The sequence below is a fragment of the Cryptomeria japonica genome, chromosome 5 (genome assembly GCF_030272615.1).
Source record: "Cryptomeria japonica chromosome 5, Sugi_1.0, whole genome shotgun sequence".
Classification (NCBI taxonomy): domain Eukaryota; kingdom Viridiplantae; phylum Streptophyta; class Pinopsida; order Cupressales; family Cupressaceae; genus Cryptomeria; species Cryptomeria japonica.
This window is the reverse complement of record NC_081409.1, coordinates 242,642,088-242,661,437: the sequence shown is the minus strand read 5'-3', so window position 1 is coordinate 242,661,437 and position 19,350 is coordinate 242,642,088. Positions and strand designations below refer to the sequence as shown.

Here is a 19,350-nt window from a genome sequence, read left to right as displayed (position 1 = left end):
TTTTGCAACGACTCTGTAACATTTTGTAATGGTATTATACATATATTTATTCAATTTATATCACTTTGAGGATAGGATAATAGATAATACTTTAGGAAAACCTAGTTCGATGCATTACCCCTTTCTCGTCATGGCAATATGTAATGGTTAATAACGTGTAGTGTTTTCCTTTGCATATTCTATTATCTTATCTTTCACTAAGGTAGGATTATATTTGGGACCTCTTTTGGGATTTGGATCACTAATGATAGTTGAGAAGGGTATTTGCTACATTCTAGTAAGTCCGCCAATTTATTGGCCTGTCCAAAATAGTGTTGAAAAGCAATCTCTTCAAACTTTCTATCTAAAAAACATGCTTCTTTGAGGAGACATTCTTGTTTCTAGTTGTGAGTGATATCGTTTGATAGTCACATTTATAATTCAGATGCATAGGCTTCAACCACTAGATGCCTATTGCCCAAGCTTTCCATGAATTAAAGGCCTTCAATAGGACGATCAACTTATGCTTTGTTGTATGTACTTTTCAATAAGAAGGCACTATACTTTAGGAAAGAACTTTTTGTATTTAATATTTATAATCAAACATTTAGTCCCCACTTGGAAGGGGCTTCATTTCGCTTTTAAGTATTTATAACAAAAAAGTGTTTAAAAAGAACCAACAAAAAACACTTTCAAAACAAGCATGCAACCAACATCACTCCTAAAAGGATTTTTTTTTTTTGGTGAGATTGAAGGGTAATATTTCACAAAAAGCAATATGTGGACCTTTTCCTGGAAGCCTTCTGATTAGCTACACCATCAATCTCATTTTCTGAAGAGTCTGAAGCCTAATAAGATTGGAACATCTAACATACTGTCATTCTTGAAATCACACACATTCAAATGTCTCAGATATCAGATCTCTATTTTGCAATTCAGTATTTATAACAAAAAAGTGTTTAAAAAAAACCAACAAAAAACACTTTCAAAACAAGCATACAACCAACATCACTCCTAAAAGGATTTTTTTTTTTTGGTGAGATTGAAGGGTAATATTTCACAAAAAGCAATATGTGGACCTTTTCCTGGAAGCCTTCTGATTAGCTACACCATCAATCTCATTTTCTGAAGAGTCTGAAGCCTAAGAAGATGATATCCAAATCTATTGTAGAATAAGATTAACAAAGCCCATATGAAGTTATTAAAATGCTAATGAATCCGTCTTAGCCTTTGGAGCCCTTGAGGGGTCAAAGGGAGTCTAACTCACAAAAGTAGGGGGACCAAGACGTGAACTACCAGCTTTAGGAGAGGGAGGCAACAATTTTTTGTCCAAAATCACCCAAAGTTGATGAAGATTTCACCACATCAAAGTATGAAGGAGAAGGCTAAGCGGTGGGCTTCTTCATAGGACATGTTGTGAAAGTGCTTGTTTGTAGAGGAGCAATCAGGAAGCAAGGAGACCGCCCCAATGTTCTAGCTAATTGATCAAGTGATTTGAGAAACCAGCATAAAGGGAGAAGAGTCTTTAGCCCAGACATGAAAGTGATCTAGGTCAGCATCATTTAGTCTCCAGCCATATGACAATGGGTGAAGCGTGGATGGCAATTGAAACACTATCGTTTCATAATACAAAGGTTGAGACCAACTCTCTTACTGAATTTTAGCTTTATCTCCTCAAGTGGACCATTTGAAAAATCCATTTCAATGAAGATTTGAACAAAGTTCATCAAATACCTAGATAATGTTTTAGGAGAAGAACGAATAAACTTGATCAAGGCATCACCTATAGATTCAGGCTGGCTAGATGCTAGAAATGCTAGAAATGGAGTGGTAGATTGGGAAGCCACACTCAAATTGGCACCAGGGTAAAGGAGGCAGTCGAAGGATGGAAATCCATATAGCATGGCTTAATACTTTTCAATAACGATCTCCGATGCCAATTATCCCCTCCAAAAGGGCCTGTTGATCTTTAGTTGTATCATAGATTGCTATACAAATCCCTCTGTTTTGGGGTAAAGTACAAAGCACCTTTGAAAGATACGCATGGCCAAAGATTTTGAAACTTACACAGTAACTCAAGTATAGATAGTTAATAATGCTTCCTGATTCAAAGCTGCCATCATAATGCAAGATGATTTATCAACAATCTATGGCCATAGATAGTGGAGAGGTGACAAAGCATCAACGAGTTTAAGTGTGGTGGTGGGCACATTGTTAACAGCCTTTGAGCAGCCATCCCAAAAAGTGGAGTGCAATGCAGAAGAATCTAGGATCTTGAGGGCCTTTGATATAGAGCTGGCCGAGGAGATTAGAGTTCGCCTTTGATAGAGAGTTGGCTGAGGAGATTAGAGTTGGTCTTTGATAGAGAGTTGGCTGAGGAGATTAGAGTTGGCCTTTGATAGAGAGTTGGCCGAGGATATTAAGGTTGTAGAAGCAAAATAAATGAATCTTCATACTAATTGATATCTAGATTACAAAATTGCAGATGTCTGACCCGTCTATCAAAGCTTATTTATAGAAATATTTACAGATCAGACAGAGAGATGAAGTATTAAGGAATCTTTTTATTAGAGGTATTTGAAGCTGTAATACTAAAATTGATTGTTGATCTGAGATTGACATTCAGATATGAGATTAACTTGAATGAAAACTGCAAAAAACCTCTTGGACATGAATCTGAGATGGGAAATATATTTTATTTTATTTATTTTCTGTCTATTTTATGAAATCTTAAGTGATATACGATACTGAAACAAGGAATATTCAACATGTTCCGGTTAACAATATAAGCATCACAATAACATGCTGCTTTCTATATAGTGTCATCATTTTTGACTTTATGGTGAATTTGCCATTGAGTTGGAAAAATTTCAGTTGTAAGTATTTTTACAGCATATTTCTTTCCCCAGGTGTACAAGGGCAGATCAATCTTCTGTGACAAATCGACTTTATTATCTCCACAATGGTAGTGCAAATCTTGGATTTTCGTAAGTGCTGTAGCAGGGAGCGTTCATATTTTCCATAAATCTTTTTTGTCTGTTTGAATTTGGGTGCATATTTTCTGATATTTTATTTATGCCTTTTCAGGATGAGAAGGCGCGAATTTCTTATTCCTGTGGGCATAGTATTAAAGGTACTTCTGTTTTCTATATGTGGTACATGTAATGGAAGTTATCTGTGATAAAACAGAACTGCAAATACAAGAAATATACATGTAATTCATGTCACTGTTATTCTCGAGTCTGCACTTTGAAGGGAGCTGGAGAAACAAGTTCCATCTGTATGGTTGTAAACTGTAGTTTTGGAAATTCACAAATTTTTATGTTAATGAAAACCTTGTTTGCCTTCAAGGAAACATTATAATTTTTTCTGTCACCTGTATCTGTTTTGTTTATGTACATGGTTGCTTGTTTTGTTTACCTTTGGTATGCTTTTCCTTTGCCACCGCAGGTTTCTTTCATTGGTTCCAAAGGAATTCAAAACTTGCTAGTTAAAGCTGCCATTTACCTTAAGAATTTATCAACTATTTTCATTGATTGAGAAATGCTTGTCACATTTGATTCTAGTTTGATGAATTTCTCTTTTTGCAAGTCATCCATTACTTGATGTATGTAGTCAAACTACTCTTGATTCCTGAACTACTTATACTTGTTCAACGTTCTTTTAGATATCTTATTTGGAAAGGTAGGTATCCTTTATGCTCTATCTGCTTCCTAACTAGGCCAATGGCATAAATCTAAAAATTTAATCCTTCCAGACAATGGAGGAATAGCTACGATACCAATACGATCTATAATCAAATTGAATATGCCATTGTATGTTACAGTTTCTAACTTGTTAGTGGTGTACTTAAAGGATTGTGCTAAAAAACTGCATTATGTAGAGTTGCTTGTGAAAATAAATGAATGGAAATGAATCAGCAATGTAAAGGACTACAGTGTGATGAAAATTTGGATAAACCCATTAAGGGAAAATTTGGCATGGAAATGTATCTCCGTTCTTCACATTAATATTGATATGAGGCATACAAATTTCAGAGAGTGGATCTCAAGAGAGCTTTGTGGACCACTGTGGATACCAATGCAATAATTCTACAACATTCTCCTAGTTTCTGCTATGCATATTTAGACTGCTCAGACCTCCTATATGTTGCATGCAATCTATCTGCGGTCTGGGAAAGCATAGGACTCAAGAGGTTTTTGTTGATGTTTTAGACATAGGAGCAAATATCTTTCTTGGGAATTTCTTGGCATACCAAGAGATAAGATATTTTCATTAAAATATTGGAGTTCAGAATATGCAAAACTGATTTAAAAAATTAAAAAAAAAGAGAGAAATAACAGTTTTTTATTTTTTATTTTTTATTTTTTAAAACATGTAAAACTATCCTGATTACATTGAAAGTGAGACAATCAAATTAAATGAGACAATGAATTTTTGAAATATGAATTTCTTTCATTAACTTTGAGATTACTGATTACAGATAATTGTAATATAAATCTCTCTAACAATGTTAAATAACTATTCTAGAATGACAACAGCAGTCTTCCTAACCTCTTCAATTACCGCATAAGCTTACAGCAGTGGAACAATCATGACTGGTGTTTCAGGACAGGAGGTTCCTCTCTTAAAAACAGTGTTTTATATTAATCATTATGATCAGCATTATTTCCGATAATGTTATGGTAGTGGTATCTTACTGTAGGGTTAAAACATCCATAGACTATTAATGGTGTGGTGGTTGTTTTTCTAGACTGCATAGGTGTAACATAATGCAAATAATTTAAGTTTGGACAAGAATTGTATGTGTGAAATATTAAAATAGATATGCGTGAGCTGTCACACATATGCGCTGGATTCAAGTCACTTAAATAGATGGGAATTCATTTATATCCATGGGCTGTGTCTTCTGTTTTACTTTTTATTATACAGATAGACGGTTAACATGAGTCTAAGATAAATGTTTTTAATTATTTGTAGTTGTAATTGTGTTTTGTCTGGTATTTAAATTCAGAAATGCTTCCTTGTTATATATTGTATTTATCTGCATTTGACAAATGTGATCTGGTATTTCTCAGGCCCTTATTGACACTAGTGATCGTGAAATATATTTGCAATTGACATCAACATATAATGAACTCTATCAAGGTCAGAAGGGGGCCGTGGGCACACAGCTTGTGTGTCAACGAGTAGAGATTATACTAGATGAAGTTAAGCGATATGCCCTCTTCACCCGTCTTCAGTGCTTGAAGTTTATTGGTATGCTTGAATCTCGTTCATTTTACATTGAATTTAGTTTCTACAGGGGTGTGAGGTTGTGACTATGAGTAAGTTTGTCGAGAATGTTAATTAAAGTAATTTTTAAGGGAAACTTTTTAATAATGTCACTAGCTATAATACTTCACAACAGGAGAACGCTTTCAACCAATGATGGAAGGAATGGAAACTGAAAGCCATTACGCTGTAAGTTGACCGCCACTGGGTGATTCTGTTTGCTTTGCCCCTGATTGAGTGATACCTGTTTATGACTGTTGAATTTTATTTTGGTTTCTGACTACTTTATGATCTCACTGTCAAGTGTTTTGGGAACTAATTACAAGTATGCATTCACTTGTCTTTCTATCTCAGGTTGGAGAAAGAGTAATCGAGGATTATATTCTGGTCCATTTGGATAGTTGCAGTGACAAATTCAATCTTCTGATGTGGGTTACTACATCTCTATATGTTGCTCTTTTCTTCTTGGTTTTTAATAATCATAAAGGTTTATAGTTTATACATATTTAAGCATTTATTTTTGACAGAATGTATGTGAAGGAAGTTGAGGAAGGTAGAATAAGAGAAATTAAATGTCTTGTAGAATAAGAAGGTCAATGTGTTGTTAGTTATCAATGTCTTGTTGTCTGTTTTTCTCACACAAATAGTTAATATTACTAGAGGACAAATACTCTAATAGTTTTTGGGAGGGTGTAGAATATTTTTGAGGACAGTATGTGGGGAGGGCTTTGAAAAATGGTTCAAGGAGAGTTGGACAAAATAAGCTGAAAACTGTTCTATATTTTATTAATGTCCTATTTAAATTTTTTGTGTATATTGGGTCATACATATGATGGTTTAATAATGCTTAGGCATTGTTGGCATTGTTATTCTTGGAAGGATTTGTTAAGCATTTTTATATTTTGCCTCTGTTGTATTTACATTAGAATCTTTGGTAATATTCCATGTTCAGATTCTGTCCTTTTATGCTTTATACAGCAACCTGGTCTTGTTAACAACTAGATTCTGTTTTTGTAGACTTTGCTAAGTAACAATATAAACTAAACCTTTTTTTAATATATAAAGATGATTCATGGAAGTGTTTGCATATCATAATTTTTAAACTGTTTCTTTTATAGCCTAATCCTGTGGGTTATTTCTGTTTGACGTATCTGTAGAGTATTCTAAATTAACTATCTCTCAAGAAACTGTAAAATTGTGTTTTCATCCATATCTTGTTCATTCTTGGTTTTTGGTCTGATTGATAGTGAGTACATTAACATGGGCAGTATCACTTTTTTAAATTTTTATTAATAATTTTATTGTTATTTTGTGGAATAAAACCAGAGCAAATGTATGAATCAGGATGAAAGATAGTGATATGTGGAAATAGTAAGAAACTATCGTAGAAAGCTGAGTTTCTATGTTCCACGGGGACGTGTCCCCGGACTTTTTTCCCTCATACCCGTACCGGGGAAGAAACGGGGATGCGGGGGCGGGAATTCACCATTTCCTAAGCGTCCCTTTTCTGCAAAATTTTTGGAGACGTTTCCGGGATAGTTTGTGGGCCATAGGGGATGGCCAGCTGTCCCCGGGACAACCAGGGGATGCCTAGGCGTCCCCCGACCGTCCTGGGGACAGCTGGCCGCCCCCTACGGCCCACAAATTTTTAGTGTCCAAAATATTAAAAAAACACATTTTTAATTTGCAATAGAGGATCGGCTGGCCCCACCAAGACCCCAAATAAACATTAAAATTATAACAAATCCTAATCTAATATTTAATATTTATCATTTTATGTCTATTATGGATATGTTTATGACATATGTTTGTTGGCAATGATTGATGAAAGCATTTGAATTTTGGTAAAATGTTTGTCAATTTTCTTGTGAAATCTCAATTCAGGTCTAATGCAATATGTATTAATGTCTATGATGAATGCTTTACCATTTTTCTGATATGCATATTTGAAATTTCTCTATATTTGTAAAAGCCCCCCTATTTTTTAAAAAGCCGTCCTCTACCATTCCCCCGAAAATGACCCAAAAGTACCCCTATACTGGAAACACGTCTCGGCGTCCCCTGCCGTCCCTGTCTCTGTAACTCCGCGGAACATAGCCGAGTTTAATTCTTTCGAAGTGTCTCTATTGCTCTGACTACTACTGAGTAACCTTGGTCATAATTTTTTGTAAGGGGTAAATGCTTTTGACCCGGATCTATGAACCGGTGAGATCACCGATGGGGGACCTCATCCCCAATAGAAGCATTCAACAACAAAACCCATGTGGGGTTTGAACCTTGATGGCAAGAGCAACACCACAACTTAACCATCACATTATGCCAATATTGGTGTAACCTTTCTCATAATTGAGTGTATTGTGCTTGTCTTAATATATTATTATTTTCCAACATTTATTCTTTCTATTTGTACTAGGATCTCCACATCCTTAGAAAGAGAAATCAAGTGGAACATGCACAGGGTCTTCAAATGTCTTGCATTGATGTGTTTTAACATGCACTCTACATGAACTCCAATAAACATGTTTCTACTAATGTTCATGGAATATAAATATGAAATAAGTTATGCTAATGTGTAAGAATGAGAAAATTTCGTAATGGAGATATAAAGTGCAATCTGTTTGGATAGCACTTAAAAAGGAGTGTCCTAAAAGGTAAACATCATCTTAAATTAATTATGTTGCAAAGATTTGCATTGCATGCACTTTCTACTGTCCATTTGTGGATGCCCATGGAGTACATTATAGATCTCCATTGGCACCACACCACAAACTATTACTAAAATGGTTGAATAGAACATAAAAAGGGACATTGCAGAGCTACACATATATCTTGGGTGTTGCAGGAGCTAAGCCATACTAATTTGTAAGACTGCAGATGAGGCACGGCTGGCAATTTTGGTCACTTGATTGTTGTTGCAACCACACATAGAATTATAGAAAGGAAAAAATAAATGTGGCTTTATGCAATTTTTGTTATAAGGCCATGGAGACACGATGTCTCATGTTCGAATGCAAAATGGCTAGCTATCCACTTTTAGAAAGATTCAAACTATGCATCCCCTGTCAAGATTTGTTTATTCCTGGGCAATTTGTTGAACTATCCTGCACACAAATTATATCGTCCAATGAATGTGGGGCCATGCCTTTGAAGTTGGAGGGACATGTTTCTGATCTAGACCTTTGTCCCCATGACAGATAACATATTCCATGTGTTTCCTAGCAAGGGCATTGAATTTGTGAATTTTGTTTTTAACTTTTTAGTGTTTAGGTATGAAGCATAATTTGTTCTATGCTTTAAGTATCCTTCTACAGTTAGAAATAGAAATCCCACACAGTCTATTTTTATTCAAGGTGCCTTAATTTTCGTGTATAAAGCATTTTACTTTCCATGGACTGGTTTTAATTTTAAATGGTTTATTGTTTTCAGCTTCATGTTACAAAAGCTTTTTGCACTTGTTGATGAAACTGCTGCACCAGACAATCCAGACACATTACAGAATCATGAAGTTTTGCTACCTGGTCACTTGCTGACTATTTATGTAAAGGTATATTTCATCATAGATGTAAATGGAACAATCCATAAAAAGTATTCTAGGCCCTACATTTTATTAAATTCTGACTAATTTGGTCTATTTAATGAAATCACAGCTTATTAGTGGTCTTCGCTTATGTTAAGATTAATTAAATTTGCTTAAATGTGCAATGGCTTCATATTCTTGAACATCTATTATTAGTTAAAGTTGTTTTACTAGTCTACATTGTAGCATCTTTTTTTTCCTTGACAATTAATAGACATTTCTTGAATTATGTATCTCTAGTATTCTTTGCTTTGTTTTCTACTGTTGAATTTTATGTGGCCATTTTGCGTTGCAGGAGAAGCTCCAAGAATGGTTATTTAAGGTTAGGGCACAACTTTTGCGGGAGATGCAGGATACGAGTTCTGAATTTGTTCTTCAAGATAGTAGGATCTTCTCTTATACCACACAATTCATTTCTGCTTTGCTTGTTATATGTTGAATATATTTGACAGGTTTTGGTGAATATTGTCCATGGAATTCAAAATCCGATGAATTAAAAAAAAATCCAAAAAATTCATTTTTATTCAACCTATAATTTTTTCGGAAAACTAGGTTAGATTTTTCTATCAAAATGTATTTTAAAAAACGTTTTTATCTACTTTTTTCACAGTAAATCATGTCACGAGCTTCTGGACTTCACTGTTTATTCACAACTCTATCTTGCAGGATGCCCTATTGACATTTGCCAACTCCATTCTATGATTAACAAATTTTGCCCATTTTTGCCCATAGGTCAGAGCTATTAGGGTACGAATTGGGAAATATACAAATAGTATCACTGTTTGCTGACTGTGGAAAGATTTCATTTTATGTTTCATTCATGTTTTATATGTTTTGTTTTTTTTTCTTTATATTTGTTTTTTTTTGTGTTTTTGAAAATTTAACATACTGGAAATTATCGAGTTCAACATTGTTTTATTTTATAGTGTTAGAATTTAATATTTTAAAATATTTAATTTATATTATTAATTATTAATATATTAAATTTAATAATTTAAAATATTTAATTTATATTATTAATTATTAATATATTAACTTGAATATATTTAATATTTTTAATATTTAAATTAAATTTTTTAATGTATTTATATTTTAATATTTTAAATTTATATAAGTGAATTTGATTTCAATTTTTTTTTTTGAATTTATTGTCAAACACGAACTCAAACCTTCTGACATAGTGTTGAATACATATAAATCTAGTGTTGTAAAAGAGTGCTATGTACACTAGTTTTTATTCCTTCTAGGCAACTGAGTTTTTCAAGGGGATTGGTAGTTAGTCTTTAAGGCATTATCTGTACTTCTTAAGTGTAAAAGTAGCTCTATCATGTAATAGATTCCATATAGTCGAGATATAAAGTTTGGTTTTTTTGACTCCTTGTTAATATATTAAGATCTGTTCTTTGTGAGTGGCAATTTTTTACAAGGATTGATTCTTTAAAAGCCTGTGGAAGTGATCTTAGTCTTTTTCCCATTGCTCTACATTCACATATCACTTTCCTTTTGTTTGTTTGTGAGTGCGAATATTAAATAGGTTTGCATTTTTGAACAGTTCAATTTTTCCTGGAAACTCGTGACATGGATTATAGCACATAGCAATGCTCCTTTTTAAAAGATGGAAAATTATTGAAATATCAGATTTTTACGTGGTCCTGTTTCTTATAATCTAAGTCTATTTCATTGACAAACACATGTAGATTTTTTTGAACTTGCTAGACTACATCTATTGCTTTTGTGCTGAGGTAAATAGAAAGTGTTTTGTTTTTAATATTCGATCATAAGAAATAGTTTTTATTGTGGTTTTAGCTGTGTTTTAGTCAAAACAATTTTATAGCAAAAGGTCTTTACACTGCAATTTTAGTTCTTGCCAAGGTGGTAAAGGTGGAATTTGGTGTCTCCATAGAATTTTTAAAGGGAATCAAGAATGAAAACAAATTAGGTCTGGGTAAGTGTAGAGAATTACAAAATGAGAAAAGCTCTACTTTTGTATGAGATAAGTTGACACTAGATGAGTGCAAGAGAATAGTTGGTTCTATTTTGGTGTGTTTAGTTTAGTCAATAGTAGTTCTATTGCACATAATGGTGTATTTTTGGTGCACATGAGAAGTAGGGAAGGGAGTATGTTATGATGATGGAGGCGGGACTCTTAATGATTGATCTACTTCCATTCCATATAGGAGAAATAGTAGCTGCTTCAAATAGAAAGGTTTGAACCATCACGATTTAGATCATTGCAACAAGCATGATGAAGCAACTCAGAGTCAAGTAGATTGAGGCAACTTAGCAATCTTCACATGACTATCACCTTCATGCAAGATCTCCAATTTTATCCAGATTTCATGAGCAGTCTCTAAGTCCATCACATTAGTCATTTCAGAATCTGATAAGGCACTCAACAATGCTTCCTTAGCTCTAATATTGAATTCTGCTTCCTTTATCTCATCCGGAGTAGTAGGACCCATTTGAGGAACATTATATACATTCTTAGTAATCTTCTAGTACTCTTCTCCAATGCATCTCAAATGACATTGCATCTGGCTTTTCCAGAGAGTGTAGTTCGTTCCATCAAATCTCAGACTATCCTTCTTGAAAGCAAAGGTCGCCATCCCGAATCTCCTTGAGCGGTCAAGCTTCTTCCGCAGGATCTAGCTCTGATACCAATTGTTGGCAACAATGCAACAAACTAAGAGGGGGGACGGTGAATCGGTGTGCTCAAAAACTTACTGCAACTTAAACCACAAATCAGATCTGATAATTAACAGTTTAAAGAATGAAACAACACCCCATCAATAACACAAATGACACCAAGATTTTTGATGTGGAAAACTCGGTGAAGGGAAAAACCATGGTAAGAACCTACCCACTATAAGACAATATCTTGTTAGGAGTAAGTGAAATATTACAATGGGAAATGCACATGCATTCAGACACGTTGCCTAGAGTTCACTGCTGAAACAAGAAACCCAGAAGGGCTACATTCCTTAGGGAAGGCTCACTGCCTTACAAGAAGTCTCACTAACTTACAAAAGCATTCAAACAACAATCCGGATTACTTGAACTGTGAAAATAACATCTCCACATGCTTGGGTGCTAAACCAACTCATTCAATTTGACTGCAACACTGGAATACACACAAGAATATGTTGACATCAATGAATCAGTTTGCTCAAAAACTTACTGCAACTTAAACCACAAATCAGATCTGATAATTAATAGTTTAAAGCATGAAACAACACCACATCAATAACACACATGACACCAAGATTTTTGAGGTGGAAAACCGGATTAAGGGAAAAATCACGGTGGGAACCTACCCACAATGAGATAGTACCCTATTAAGAGTAAGTGAAATATTACAATGGGGAATGCACATGCATTCAAGCACACTGCCTAGAGCTCATTGCTCAAACAAGAAACCCAGAAGGGCTACAACCCTTAGGGAAAGCTCACTGCCTTACAGGAAGTCTCACTGACTTACAAAAGCATTTGAACAACAATCCGTATTACATGAATTGTGAAAATAGCATCTCCATATGCCTGGGTACAGTTCCAATTAAGCTCACTGTCAAATCTTCTCTACAACACACTTTTTCGCATAACTTTGCACAACTTCCTTGCTACTAAATGATTGATACAATATTCGCACATAGCATGATACCTCTTGATGATTATTACATTCATTTATAGAAGTCATCAACCCATGAAATATAGGTCGGTTCAACACACGGTACATATTACAAAAATATAATCTCACATGCTATACCAATGCATGCAGACCAAAACAATGTTAGCTAAGACATAGTTTGGACGTAAACAAGCACCACAAATATGAAACACCTCCAAGAACTATGCCTTGATCATCCACAACACGCTACCACATCATAAATGTCGCATAATACGAAGAACATCATCAGACAAACAAAATCTTCAATAATGCGCACAATAATCAATGTGGACCACCAATACGCATAGAACACGATCTAGAAACATTCACAAGCAACGTGAATTGCACAACAACTCTTTCGAAGCTCAAGAACACCAACATAATTGACTATCAACCTGAAAGATTTGCTTGTGGATTTCCAAATCACGAACCAATCAAATTAAGGATACACATCAACATCCAGAATACATCCCACACATACGCAACTAAAGACATTATAATTTTGGAGCTATGCGGAGCATAAACCAAAATACCGAATAACACGAACAACTGAATATCAACCACAATATTGGACCTCTTAACTCGATCAAATCATTGTGCGGATCACTAAAACTCCTGATGAATTGTGCGGATCACTAAAAGCGCATCAGCTTATTTACAACATATAGGCTAAACCAACTCATTCAATTTGATTGCAACACTGGAATACACAGAAGAATATGTTGACATCGATGACAACACATCATTCCAACAAACTTCTCAGCAATATCCAACAATCTCTAACAATCTCCCCTTTTGACATTGATGGCAACATATGAATGTGAAAAACAATCAATGCAAAGAAAGAAATCAACTCATAACAATCTCCCTCAAAATCACAAGGATCAATTCCCCCTTTGACAAACAACTTAAATCACAAATCTCAAAATGCTTTGGGGTTTTTCACATGCTCTTCTCTCCCCCTTTGACATCAATGACAAAGCCTTAGGAATCAAAATTCTCTCCCGCTTTGAATTAGCTTCACAAATATGAACACCAACACTGACTACTCCCCCTGAGTAGCAGCCTCACACATCAATCCGGATCACAAAATATATCTGTGAAGTTCACCGGACTGATGCAAATCCATGCATCTTAGTTCTCATCAGGAGGGGCAATCACCCCTAACTTCTCTTTGAGATACTCAAAAGTATCTTTAGGCAAAGGCTTCATAAAGATGTTTGCAATCTGTTCCTTTGTAGATACATACTCCAATCTGACTTCCTTCTCATTCACCTTCTCTCTCAAGAAACGAAACTTGATTGATATATGCTTTGTTTTGGAATGCAAGACCAGATTCTTTGAAATATTGATAGCACTTGAATTACCACAGTATATAGCAATAGGCTCATCATAAATAATTCCTATATCCTTTAACATCTGCTTCATCCAAATTACCCGAGTACAATTGCTAGCAGTAGCAATGTATTCAACCTCTGTAGTAGATAAAGAAATAGCATTATGCTTCTTACTTGCCCAAGAGACCAACTTCTCACCCAAAAACAATGCACCACTAGTAGTACTCTTCTACTCATCAACATCACCTGCCCAATCAGCATCTGTAAAGCACTCAAGGTAATGTCATCATTCTTAGGATACCACAAACCAAAATCAATTGTCACTTTCAAATATCCAAATATTCTTTTTACAACAGTAACATGAGTTTCCTTAGGATTAGCTTGAAATCTAGCAACATGACATACAACATTCATTATATCAGGTCTAGTTTGAGTCAAATACAACAATCCACCAATCGTAGATCTATATCTAGTCTGATTAGCTTTTGGAGAATCATCATCCTTTGTCAACTTACATTCGGTCACCATAGGTGTACCAACTGGTTTAGAGTCCTTCAACAATTCCTTTACATACTTGGACTGAGATATGAAAATACCTTTATCCAACTAAGTAATTTGCAATCCTAAAAAGAATTCCATTTCACCAATCATAGACATCTCAAATTCATTCTGCATCTCTTTAGCATATTTCTTACATAGGCAATCATTTCCTCCAAAGATAATGTCATCAACAAAAACTTCAACAATAAAATGTTATTTTGATCAATCTTGAAATAAAAATTACTATCAGCAGTACCCTTATTGAGTCCAAGCTTCATCAAATACTTATCCAATCTGGCATACCAGGCTCTAGGGGCTTGCTTCAATTCATACAATGCTTTCTTCAATCGGCAAACCATGTCCTTTTCATCTGTCAGTTGAAATACATCCGATTGCTCAATGTAGACTTCTTCCAACTCACTGTTAAGAAAGGCTGATTTGACATCCATCTATAAACCTTGAAATCTTTGTGAGCAGTAGAAGCAAGAAATAATCTAACTGCTTCAATTCTAGCTACTTGAGCAAAAGTCTCCTCATAATCAATTCCTTCCACCCGTGAATAACCCTTACAAACAAGTCTAGCTTTATTTCGAACAACTTGACCCTGTTCATTCAACTTATTCCGGAATACCCATTTAGTTTCAATTACATTTTTATCATTAGGTCTAGGAACAAGGATTCATGTATCATTTTTCTCAATCTGATTCAATTCTGCTTCCATAGCTTTAATCCAATTTTCATCTTTACATGCTTCATCAACATTTTTAGGTTCAATCTTAGAAATCAAACAAATTTCTTCAGCAAGTCTTCTCCTAGTCATCACACCTTTATTCTTATCACCAATAATCTGATTTTCTGAATGACTCAACCTCACATACCTGGGAGTTTTAGGATTTTCTTGAATTTCAGGCTCTTGAACTCCTTCTGCACAAGCATTTGCACCTTTCTCTTCATTCTCTGACTTTTCCGGATCAATGTGAACTTGACTTTGGGTCTGCACTTGTTTTCCTTTGTTTTGCCAATAAAGTGTAATTCAATGCATTGCAGAAATAATAGACATGACAGAATACATCATGACAGAATATAAAGGAACTCAGATCTTCATTGATTCATAATAATGTCAATACAATGACAATGACCATACTAACTCCGTCTCCATGACCAAGGACTCGCTAATATATAAAGGTGACCGGTCAGTTACCCGGTGTCAACTGTCGACAATCGACGGGTTAACTGCCGTCATTAACTCTAATTACATTAAATGTTTTATTGCTTAATTACTCGACAACATCATCCCCCCCAAAAAGAAATGTCGTTTCCGAACGATAGACAACAAAATGGGAATGATATGCCTACAACAGATAACAACTACGAACCCCACAAAATAACAACTACACACAGACTACTGAGGGGGTAAGGGAGGCGTCCCTGATGGTGGAGGGGCTGGGGTTGCTACTGCCAACTGCTCCCGAAGCTGTACCACCTGGTCGGTCCGGTATCGGAGGTCCTGCTCAGCCTGCAACTGCCGCTCTCGGGAACTCCTCACTTGAAACACTGCCTCCATCAATTCCTGATGCTTCACCTCCAACTCGGTTGCCAGGGTAGCAACTCTCGATTCTGCTGAGGCTCTCTCATTTGACTGCACTGCCAACTCTGCCCTCACGACACTCAATTCTCCTCTCACGGTGGCATGGATCTCATCTGTACTCCTAGCATGGGTGCGCTGCTGCTCTAACTCTGTCTCCAATGCAGGGATGCGAGTGGCCAACTCCTTCTGAGCCCTATCCGGCCTGAGCTGAGTCTCTTGAAGCTCGAGATACCTATCTCATACAGCTTGCTCAATCCGTCTGACCACAGACTATGTCTGACTCCCTCCGGCCACCTCCTGGCTCTGCCACTTTGCTCGCATCTCTGGAAGATCAAGCGTTGGCCATCCATGCTGCTCAAAACACTGCTGAAATGCCACTGCTACTCCAGACGTAGCAAACGCAAGGAGTCTCCGCAAAGTGAGCTGTCCGATAGACTCCTCTAATGTCGAGGCAACCAGTAACTGAACCTCCTCCTCCATCCTGGCTAAGAACTGCACCATGGCAGTAGGTCTCCCCTCTCCAATCTGTCCAACCTGATGCTGCTGCTGTGGTGATACCGCCCCCTCCTCCACCAGTGGTGTCTTTCTATCGCCCTGCTTTCTAGTGCCATTGTCCAAGTCGATAACCCTTGGAGGTGAAGGAATACAAGGGTAGGAAGGTGTGGTTGGTGCCTGCCTGCGTGGGGATGAAGGTAGAGTCGCATATCTGTCTAGCCATGAATCGACATCGTCCCTCGCCGACCTCTCCTCGACCGTCCTCTGGGCCTCCTCTGTCCTAGGTTCCGTCAGGATAACGGGCATGCGTACTGGTGCACTTGTTGGTGTCATCATCTTGGCTGTGACTGGCGATGGCTGGACTGGTGGAGGCCGAGGATGCATCTAACCAAACCCATGTATGGGGATGGTAGAGATGGTACCCACTGTGACTCCAGATGATGCCAATGGTCCTCCCTCTCCTCCGACGGTCAGGAATGCTGGAGTAAATACCACCTGGCCGGTCCTGCCAGCTCCCCCTCCAGGCATTCCACGATGCCCCCTCGGTACACTTGCCAATGATACTGTCTGAGTGGTTGGTGTCTCTTGCGGTGGTATTGGCTGCTCGGTCTGTGAAAGCCTGAAGGTGCTATCTTCCTCTGAATCATCCGACCCCTCACTTTCCTCCTCACCAGTGCTATGTCGTCCTGAATCCGTGTCACTGGCCGACACCACTACGTGGACCGGTCTCCTCCTCTTCCTGCTAGTCTGTCCCTCGGCGGTAGTCAAAATATCCAGCTCTGACCAATAAAATATAGCTGGCTTAAGGGAGTCGATGCTATCCCGCGGCTGCCATCCTCTACGGTGTGGTGGAACTTGTACCCGCACGGAATCTAAAAATAATCCGATAGCGCGATGTGACATATAAAATACTTTATGTTTCAGCATTATACAGTCATGGGCTCTGTCTGACAGTAGACTGGCCCAATCATACACCGTGCCCTTTCTGAGTCCTGCCATCAATGCGATTATAGGTATTGCCGCATCCGACGCTCTGCTGGCGCTAGTCGGCCTGCTCTGTACTACGTCAAGTAAACATTGCCAGATGCCAGATTTTAAAAATGTCTTCTTCAAACCTCTTCCCTTCGGATCCAGGATGCGACTCCATTCTTCTGTAGTCAAGTTGCCCCTACACATTTCTTTTAATAGCTGGGTTCTTCTTTCCTCGGACAAGTTTGTTACCTTTTTATCAATCTTTTTACCCTTGTCAGGAATGCCAAATACTCTCTCAAAATCATCAGAGTTAAATGAAACAATGATGTCAGTGTGCTGGAAATTGAATGACGATGTGCGAAGTTCAGGATCATATGTTTTAATCATTTGTCGTAGGCAGGGTTCGAATTCCTTAATATTGAAAATGGGCATCTGAATAGCATCCTGGACCCTAGCTCTTGCTAATTCAATTTTTAACTCAATATCTGATGGGCTCGTGGCATTTTCCCACCATTGCCTGCACACCATTCCAGCCAAACCCTCGAATAGAATTGTATCGGCGGTGACCTGCGTAACTCTTCCCTTTCCTGCATCCTGTGCAATTGCTTTGCCCTTGTCTTGGTCGCCCATTGCTACAGCAGGTTTCTTTTTGGCTTCCTTCTTGGTTTGCTCTTCTCTTTCTTGCAATTTCTTCCTCCAGTCTAGCTTTTTTAATCCCCTAGGTTCAGTCGCCATTAATCAAAATAAAATAAAAATTCCTTGTTTGGGGTTCGATTTGTAATTGTTTCGAGTCTTAACTGTCTTTCGTTTTGTATGGATTTGCCTTGCTAATGTGGTACGGCTGATTTGATTGTACGGCTATCACCTGACAATTTTCTAACTGGCAAGTAGCTGATTTGTCCGTACGGACGTCTTTATAACCCGACAATTTTCTAACTTGGCAATTCCCTGAGTATTCATGCCATATAAAACACTTAATGACAAAAAAATAACTTTAACTTTTTTCTGTACATCCCTTTTTTCTTTTTTCTTTTCTTTTTTTTTAACTCAATTTCGGACGTCCGTACGACCTTTTCCGTACGACAATACGTTTTTTAAAACATCAATTCAGTACGGCCTTTACCGTACAATGGTACGGATTTTTTTGATTTTGATTTTATTTTTTATAATTTTTTTAAAGTTCCATACCGTACGACTGTACGAATCCTACTGTACTGTTATTTCTGTACAACAACATTTTTTATATTTTTTAATTTTTTAATTTTCCTTTTTTTTTTTTTCCTATGGCACCGTACGGGGTCATACGGACCTACCGTACGGTCATTTCCATACGACTGCACTTACCTGTTTGCCTGGGCGGACCTCGTCTCTTGCCTCCGTTGGTGATAGATTTTCAACTTGGAGCCATTTATTGCATCAGGCACCTCCATCCCATCCATCGTCCAGAGCTTGATGGCTCCGTTTGCGCCAACTTCGTGAATCTTAAAGGGGCCTAGCCATTTTACCCTGAACTTGCCTGGCTTAATTTCGTTTCGACCATTAAACTTCAATACCAATTGCCCCGGGGTGAACTGCATCCTTCTTAAATGTTTGTCGTGCCAGGCTTTCCGTCGTTGCTGAGCTGTCTCCGTCGCCCACTGTGCCATCGTCCGTCTTTCATCCAACTTATTCAGGGCGTATAGTCTCTCCTGGAGGCTTTCCATGTCGCCTAACCTGTTGTCAATGGCAATTTCTGAGACTTGGCACCATGAATTCCACTGGCACCACAGCCTCTTGGCCGTACATTAATTGGAATGGTGTCTACCCAGTGGTTACCTTGTAAGTTGCTTGGTACGCCCAAAGTACCGACGGTAGACGCTCCTCCCAGTCTTCCTTCTCAACCCCGCAGGACTTATAAATTACTAACACCATGATTTTGTTGGTC

The 19,350-nt window shown here is 37.2% G+C and overlaps 1 protein-coding gene across 1 annotated transcript in view; it reads left to right on the top strand.

Annotated features, from left to right (window-relative positions):
* LOC131028829 (DNA-directed RNA polymerase I subunit 2) overlaps positions 1-19,350 on the top strand; it is a 220,399-nt gene that overhangs the window by 48,269 nt on the left and 152,780 nt on the right. Inside the window, exons 7-13 of the mRNA XM_057959181.2 lie at positions 2,889-2,966; positions 3,067-3,112; positions 5,058-5,238; positions 5,390-5,442; positions 5,608-5,681; positions 8,680-8,797; positions 9,126-9,213. Coding sequence (XP_057815164.2) covers positions 2,889-2,966; positions 3,067-3,112; positions 5,058-5,238; positions 5,390-5,442; positions 5,608-5,681; positions 8,680-8,797; positions 9,126-9,213 — 638 coding nt within the window. The remainder of the gene's footprint in view (positions 1-2,888; positions 2,967-3,066; positions 3,113-5,057; positions 5,239-5,389; positions 5,443-5,607; positions 5,682-8,679; positions 8,798-9,125; positions 9,214-19,350) is intronic.